The sequence below is a fragment of the Vicia villosa genome, linkage group LG5, assembly GCF_029867415.1.
Source record: "Vicia villosa cultivar HV-30 ecotype Madison, WI linkage group LG5, Vvil1.0, whole genome shotgun sequence".
In the NCBI taxonomy this organism is placed as follows: Eukaryota; Viridiplantae; Streptophyta; class Magnoliopsida; order Fabales; family Fabaceae; genus Vicia; species Vicia villosa.
This window is the reverse complement of record NC_081184.1, coordinates 166355503-166364031: the sequence shown is the minus strand read 5'-3', so window position 1 is coordinate 166364031 and position 8529 is coordinate 166355503. Positions and strand designations below refer to the sequence as shown.

General features: G+C 35.7%; 1 protein-coding gene across 1 annotated transcript; it reads right to left on the bottom strand.

Moving 5' to 3' along the window:
* Positions 1-881: 881 nt before the first annotated feature.
* On the bottom strand, positions 882-6082 carry LOC131605956 (uncharacterized). The gene is made up of 4 exons (XM_058878243.1): positions 4894-6082; positions 1695-4846; positions 1274-1321; positions 882-1184 (listed from the first exon to the last, which is right to left on the bottom strand). The coding sequence occupies exons 1-4, from the start codon at positions 6080-6082 to the stop codon at positions 882-884; spliced, it is 4692 nt and encodes a 1563-aa protein (XP_058734226.1).
* Positions 6083-8529: the final 2447 nt, after the last annotated feature.

The following is an 8529-nucleotide window of genomic DNA, read 5'->3' as shown; positions in this document are numbered from 1 at the left end:
AAGAAAATGTAAACCAAACATCAGAACCCCCACTTCCCCTCAAAGATGAAACCACACAGGCTTTATATCTGGCAGAAATGATGTCTCTACGCAACTCTGAGGGATGAGATGGTGATCTTTCCACTTAACAAGAAAAGCTAAGTTGACTTAGAGAATATCCTAGGCCCCTAGACCACCTCTTTGCTTAGGTTTATAAATATCAGACCAACAAACCCAAGGAATCTTCAAATCAATTCTCACTGCTCCCTTGATAAATCACCTTTGAATCCTTAATTTCCTTTTCCAAACATTAATTGGCATCTTAAGGGCAGAGGGATTAAACATTAATGTAATAGAATTTAGAACCAAATTCAATAGGATAACCTTCCCACTAGACTAACATACTTGGAATTAATGTGTTCTCTTTTTGAAAAGATGTCAAACACAATGTGTCGGACAATGTGCATGACGAGATTTATGCAGTAAAAAATAAAATTTAGATAAAGTAAATTGAACACATGGAATTGGACACCCAGTTTAGTGCAATATTGCTTTCGTTTAGAGGGTGTTAACCTAAGAAAGAAAATCCTCTCTTAGTAGTTAAAGTACAAATTGGTATTAAATGAACTATTCTAGTTCAAAGCCCCTTTTCTTAGTATTGACTGTGAATTTATTATTTTAAAATCAACGACTATGATTTTGCCACTACAAGCTTAATATAATGGCTATAAAAATTATCATCTAGAAGAGAAGAGCAATCCTTATAATACATTTTATTAATACCGTAAACCCTAAACCCTAATATTACATTTCATTAATATATTAATCCTTATAATCCGTTTCACAAACACCCTTGTCCATTTCACGATACATAGAACACAAAATCCAGAAATACACTTTCTTCACTCCTTGTAACAAGTTCTTCCTCCCTTCTGCCAAAACGTTATAACGAGTGAAGAGAAGAGCATGGCATCCAAGGGAAGAGAAAAGCATAGCAATCCCATTATGACCACAACAGATGCAACAATCAATCCTTGGCAAAAATTTAGCTTCTTCTTTAAATCCTCATCTTGTTTCAGCTTTATATTATTCTTCTTCTGAAGTTGATCAATTCTCTTCATTAGTGACAAAATAACCTCCGTCACATGAACGGACATTTCTTCATCGTACCAATTGAAGAAATTGCATCTCTTTCTTCCTAACAACTATTCACAAACAAGATTAACATTGTTTAACCTGCACCCAGATTCCCTGCAACATATTCAAATACAAACAAACTAAGAACTGCATTTACCTTGTATAACCCACACCCATTAAACTTCCTCCCAGAATTCCCAATAGTCTATGAAGTAGTGAGAGGTGAATCAAGGTCACAGAAACAACAAACTCCTCTTCTTTGTAATGCACAACTATTACTCGACAAATAACGCTTATTTTTTTTTTGAATCAAAGAATACATTATTGATATTAATTCAAAAAACTATACAAGCACAAGGTGATCAAGTAGATCCAACCAACCCACCAAGACCAACAAGACAGACAACAACCTACATCATGATTCTAGCGATATGTTGTCGAAACTTCCTAATATTCCAAATCCTATACACTATGTTATCTTTAATTTTTTCCACAATGTTTGTATTATCCACATTATTCTTGAAACAAGCATCATTTCTCATCCTCCACACGCTATAGATCGTTTCCGCTATACAAACTTTAATCAACATAGCTTTCCAACCCTTGCCTTTGGCAATAGTAGATATCCATCGAATTTCAGCCTCCCAACTAACCGGCTGATGCTTTAACTCAATCCACTCTAGAATATTCTTCCATATATTTCCAGTTTTCCTGCATTGAAAGAAGATATGGTTGTGGGATTCCTCAGATTCGTTGCACAGAACACAGTTACTGTCCTGCAAGATACCAAACCGTTTAAGTCTGTCCCTAGTAGGTAGATGCATATGACATGCCATCCACAAGCAGATAAGAGCTCTAGGCTGCGCTTTATTACTTTGCATCACATTCGCCCAATCAACAGAACTCCCATCATCAACAAGACATTTATAAAACTTTGTGGTATTGAATTTATGCTTCAGCTTAGCCTCATTCCACACCTGCTGCATATTAGCAATATGCTCCCTTTGCTTAAGGATCCCTTTGAACATCCAGCTATTACTACCCTTAATTTCATACTCCATGACATCCCTTCCTTTCAAATAGTGGCAATTAATCCACTTTACCCATAGATTGTCAGCCTTTTCACTTATGTTCCACAAACATTTCATAAGTAAAGCACAGTTCCACCAATACATATTCAGTATTTGGAGACCTCCTTGTTTATAGCTGCTGCAGACTTTACTCCAAGCAACCGGGCTCTTGCTACTATTATTCTCATGATTTCCAGTCCAAATGAATTTCCTACAAATATCCTCAATCTTCTTTATGACACCTTTGGGAATGGGGAAGCATTGCATCCAAAACTGTGCTACAGCTCTAGTAATGCTCTTCACCAGCTGGATCCTTCCAGCATAACTGAGCAGCTTAGTTGTCCAATGCTGCATTCTACCTGCAATCTTCTCAATTAAAGGCATATAGTGATGAACATTCAACCTCCTACTAGTAAGAGGGACCCCAAGGTACCTAACAGGTAGGGCACCTTCAGTAAATCCTGTCATACTAAGTAACTCATGCTTTAGATCATCATTAATGCCACCAAAATACATTCTGCTCTTACTAGCATTTGCTCTGAGACCGGTAGAATTAGTGAAAGTATTAAAGGCTCCCTTCATCAACTCCACAGATCGAGAATCACCTCTGCAAAACAGTAATACATCATCAGCAAATATTAGATTAGTGAGGGAAAGTTTCTTGCATTGAGCATGATGATGGAACTCTGGCCTAGCCTGCATCTTGAACATCAATCTATTCATGTACTCCATAATAATCACAAACAGCATAGGAGATATGGGGTCACCCTGCCTAATACCCCTATGAGCTTGCAAAAATTTGGTGTGCTCTCCATTGATATTGAATTTATAAGAAACAGAACTAACACTAGCCATAATCCAGCAGATGAATTGACTAGGGATACCAATCTCCTTTAAGATACTCTGTAATGCATGCCAATTGACCATATCATATGCTTTCTGAAGGTCAATTTGCATCATTGTTCTAGGAGTTCCACCCTTTTTCTTATAACCTTTAAGTAATTCATAAGCCAAAAAGATATGGTTGTGAATATTCTGATGAGGGACAAAAGCAGCCTGAGTTTGACTTATGATGCTAGGAAGAACCTTCCCCAACCTGGCAGTCATAATTCTAGAGATAATCTTGTAAAAAGTTGTACATCCAGCAATAGGCCTGTAATCCTTTATACCTTTAGGTGAATCTCCTTTTGGGATCAATGTTACTATGGTGCTGTTGAAAGGTTTATACAAAGATCCAGTGGCAAAGAACTCCTGGACAGCAGCCAAAACATCCACCCTAACAATGTTCCAACAGACTTTGAAAAATTTGGATCCAAAACCATCAAGGCCTGGAGCTTTCAAATCTCCTATCCCTTTTAAAGCCTGCAGCACATCATCCTCAGATATACTTCTAATAAGCCCCTCTCTCTGCTCCATACTCAATTGAGGTCCTCTTCTCATGGCCTCAATATCTATATGCTGAATATTATTATCCTCCTTTCCCATAAGCTGACCATAAAACTCAAGAACTTCAGATTCAATCTCCTCATGCTCTTGCAAAACAGACCCATCAGCCTTTAATAATCCTCTCATGTTTCTCTGTGCTTGCTTGGCTTTAATGTATGAATAGAAGAACTGATTATTACCATCCCCCATTCTTAACCAGTCCACTTTAGCCCTTTGCTTAAGCATACTATCCTCCAACACATTTATTCTCAACACCTCATCAGTATAGTTCTTGATACTAGCAATGATACTAGGATCAAATCTGTTCAGACTGAGAGCTTCCTGGGCATTCTGAAGATTATCTCTAGCTTTTAACTTTTGCTGCTGAATATTATTCAGAGGCTTGCTAAATCTTCTCAATATATACTGCAATCTCTTGAGTTTCCTCCACAAAACACACATAGGCTTCCCATGGACAGGTTGAGCCCAAGATGCTTTCACTACATTCTCAAACCCTTCCATATCAGCAAGGCAATTACTAAATCTGAAATGTCTCTGAGGTCTTCTCGCAGGCTTAGTGTCACACAAATGCAACATAGCATGATCTGATACTTGGGGGGACAGGATGTTTAGTTTGCAATCAGCATACTCTTGGAACCAATCAGTGTTAGCAATAACTCTATCTATCCTAGAGTAAATAGGATCATCAGCTCTTTTATTGAACCACGTGAAGTAATCACCATAGCTGGGCATTTCACTCAGACCAGTTCTGCACATCATATCTTGCATATCACTATATTCCTTCTCAGTCACAGCTCTCCCTCCCAATCTATCCTTGGCTTTGGCAATGTTGTTAAAATCACCCATCACACACCAAGCCCCCTGCAAGTTCCTGTGAATCTGAATAATGTCCTTCCAAAGCACTTTCCTCTCTTCAATATAATTCTGAGCATATACAGCAGTTAACCAGAATTTAAAGCTACCATGTACATCAGTGACCCTACAATGTATATACTGGCTGGATGACTCAATATTCTGCAGATTCACCCTGGCATTATCCCAGCAAACCCAGATTCTACCATTGTCATGAGCATTATAGTTATCAATATAATGAACATTCAGTTGCAGCTTGTCTCTAATACTATTTGCTTTATTAGGTTTCACCCTAGTTTCTATAAGAATCATAATTGCAGGCTTAAGCTCACAGAGACGGGTCCTAATCTCCCTCAGTTTGCCTACATTATTCAGACCCCTAATGTTCCAGGACACTAACATGACTCACTGCTAGAGGCCTTTAGTAGGTCACTCAAAACCTCTAAAGCCGCAAAGCCATTGTCACAAGCAATCTCAGAAGGTACAATTTTAACATTCTTACCTTTATCTCTTGCTGTTCTTCTGCCCTCCGTCCAAGGTGCTTCCCCACTATTGACATTTTCCTCATCTATTGGTGCCTTATTTATTGTAGCAACATCATGTTCATTGACCTTGAGGGGAGTAGTCTGCTTTACCACATCAGGGGGTTTCTGCTTAGGTCTCCATTGTTGAGTTTTCTTTCCCTTTTGACATTGATGGCCTATCTTCTGACAGGATTCACAAAAGCTAGGTTGCCATTCATATTCCACTCCTTGCTTTATCCTTCTTCCTTCAATGTCCTTTATGGATATTTCCTTTACCATTTTCTGAGTGACATCTACTTCCACCAAGATTCTAGCATAAGACATGCGCAGCCTGCTCGCAGTACACTCATCAGTAACCAAAGGCGTCCCTATAGCGCTTCCTATCTTGTTCAAACTCTTCACACCCCATAGATGCAGAGGTAACTGCGGGAGCTTCACCCAAATAGGCAGTGTTCGCAGCAGATCCTTCTTCAAGTTGAAATCTGCCCTCCATTCCTTCAAAATCAACGGCATATTCCTAATTGTGTAGGGTCCTTTCATCAACACTGCTTCCCTATCATCAATAGAATTGAATCGAGCCAGGAAATAGCCATCCTCATGGTAGTATAGATCCGGAGTTCGTACAAAGTTCCAATTCTTCTCCATATAGTTCTTGATCGTATACATGCTCAAATCTGTGCCAAGCACATACAGAACCAAAGCGTTTTCCCAAAATTGAATTTCAGAAGTCACATCATCTTCTTCAATTTCAATTTCCACTTCCCCGTTGACAATCGTTGGCGCCACAAATTCCATAGTCATCCCCTTCGCTGGATTGCGATTATCCGTGAGTACATCCACCCACAGTTTTCGCTGCGGTGCATCCACAATTGCTTCAGTTTTCTTCGCAATTAGGGTTTCGTCTGTTCGCGCATCCTTTTCCTTCCTAATCGAGCCGTCATTGCTAGTTTCATCCTCAGTACGTCCTCCCTTCAGCACACTCGTGTTCCCCGTCGGTGACTTTTCCGGTGAAGGTTGACTCGCCGGCGTCGGTGGCACCGTAGACTTTGGCCTCCCCCGACCCCGTTTCGTCATCAGAGAGAGAGGGCGTTTTCTTCGTTTTACTTTGATACATACATTTTGTAAGTATTTGTAGAATTTTCTGTTTTCTTTTACAAATAACGCTTATTATTATTATTATTATTATTATTATTATTATTATTATTATTATTATTATTATTATTATTATTATTATTATTATTTCAGTTACTAAACATAAAATTGGTACCAATTATTACAATGAAGACTCATAAAAATAAAAATAGTTGATTTTACTATTTTAAAATGATTCAAATTTTTAATATTATATTTATTTTTATTCTTATTTCAATTATTATTATTATTATTATTATTATTATTATTATTTCAATTACTAAACATAAAGTTAGTACCAATTATTACAATAAAGACTCATAAAAATAAATTTTGTTGGTCATAAAACTTTAAAATGACTCAAATTCAGAACGTAATCGTTACTTTCTCAATTCATTAATATGAAAATCAATTTTAAGTATAATTTTGGTAATCAATATTTATGATTAAGTAGATAATTTTAAGGCTTAAATGCACTTTTTATTTCAGTAAGTTAGCGAGTTTTTTATTTTCGTCCTGTAAGTTATTTTTTTTGTTTGAGTCCCTATATCTATATCTTACTTTTTGCTTGAGGTTTAGTCCCTAAACCCAAAATCCGCAGGAAAATCTGCAGGTCTCCTGCGGATTTTGATTTTAGGGACTGAAACTAACGCGAAAGTGAAATATAGGGACTCAAACCAAAAAAAAAATAACTTACAGGGACAAAAATAAAAAACTCGCTAACTTACAGGGACAATATTTGCTCAATCCTAATTCTATTTTTCTATTTCCGTCTTATTTCATCTATTTTACAAATTTCTATGTTTTAAAAATAACTTACTTATTTAAAAATAAAAATGAAATAAAAGTTTCCTTATAATATATGATTACCAAAATTATCTTTTATATATAATATAAATAAAAGATTCCTCAAGAAAAATATAATTACCTTTGAAATAAAAGTTTCCTTAAAAAATGTAAACAATTTTTATATAATTAAATTTTTATAGAGAAGAAATAAAAATATATAAGTGTGTTCTAATATGATAAAATGTATATATATATATATATATATATATATATATATATATATATATATATATATATATATATATATATATATATATATACTAAGTCTTGTATATGTAAAATATTTTACTATCTAGAATGTAATATAAAAGTATATTTAAAGAATATTAATATCTACATTTCTAAGTATTGCTTTGAATTATGATTTGTCATTTGTTGTTGTAGTATATATTGTTTAAAGATGAATGTATAAATTTACTTAGCCTAACGATAGTATAAAAAATAGTCTCCTATAGGATCTCATTGTTATAACATGATTTGAAGTTGTCATAGTGTGACTTAAAACATTGAAGTGAAAAGGATGAACTAATGAAAATACCACAACTTCAATGTTCTAGAAATTGCAAAAATGTGCATTCATTTTTCATTTTATATTTATGAGAACCGGCATCCAAAATCAAATCCAAGAGAGGGAGAACTTTTCTTGGAGTGTTGTCCGCTAAATGGATGCAATGCATGAGGATCGTTATGTCATCATCAATTTAAAGGTTGCAGTTGCTTGCATGCTGATGAATGACACACATTTAACCAAAGAAATAACGGTTGATGGAAAGGAAAAAAAATCTCTGACAAGAGAAGAGACCAATCAAATCGCTTAGTAGAGATTTCCACAAAAAGAATAAACTTCATCTTTAACTCTTCGAATGGATCTACATATATAGAACAAAATTTAGCAGATAATATTGTTGTGAATTCAATATCAAGAACAAAGTATAATGCAAGGGAAGAATAAAGGACAAGGAAGAAGAGGAGAACACAAATATTGGTTATAACTGTTATTCTTTTACTTTCTCTTAAAGCAAGATTATAAGTTTACAAGAATAACAAATAACCTCTCTCACCCTAAATTAGGATTTGAAGCTTAGCAATGATGAGAGACTAGTATTCTATTTATAATAAAACCTAACATACTAACTAATGGGCTTTTTTCCACAAGGCCCATTACACAAGCCAACTTAATAAACAAGCTAATTTAACAAATTAGGGTTTAAACACTAAAACCTAATTTAACATGCTAACAACCCTAGCATCTTCGACACAAGCATGTGAACAACCTTCGACTTCATGCTTAATCCTGTCGAACCAAAAAGCTACCCTTCGGCCATACTAGAGTTCGATCCAATATCTCACAAATCTCCACCTTGGATCTAACTCTACAACATCAAGGGAACAAACTAGCTTTCTTCATGCAGCTTTAGCAACTGCATACAGTGAAAAAACTTGCAACTCGGTAATGTCTTGGTGATCATATCAGCAACATTGTCTTCAGTCGAAACCTTCAGCACTTCGACTTCTCCACGCTCGATTACTCCTCTGATGAA

Coding starts and splice junctions, on each gene's coding strand:
- LOC131605956 (XM_058878243.1), bottom strand. CDS start 6,082: ATGACGAAACGGGGTCGGGGGAGGCCAAAGTCTACGGTGCCACCGACG. Junction 4,847..4,893: donor CCTACTAAAGGCCTCTAGCA/GTGAGTCATGTT, acceptor TGAATAATGTAG/GCAAACTGAGGGAGATTAGG. Junction 1,322..1,694: donor GGAAAGCTATGTTGATTAAA/GTTTGTATAGCG, acceptor ACTACTTCATAG/ACTATTGGGAATTCTGGGAG.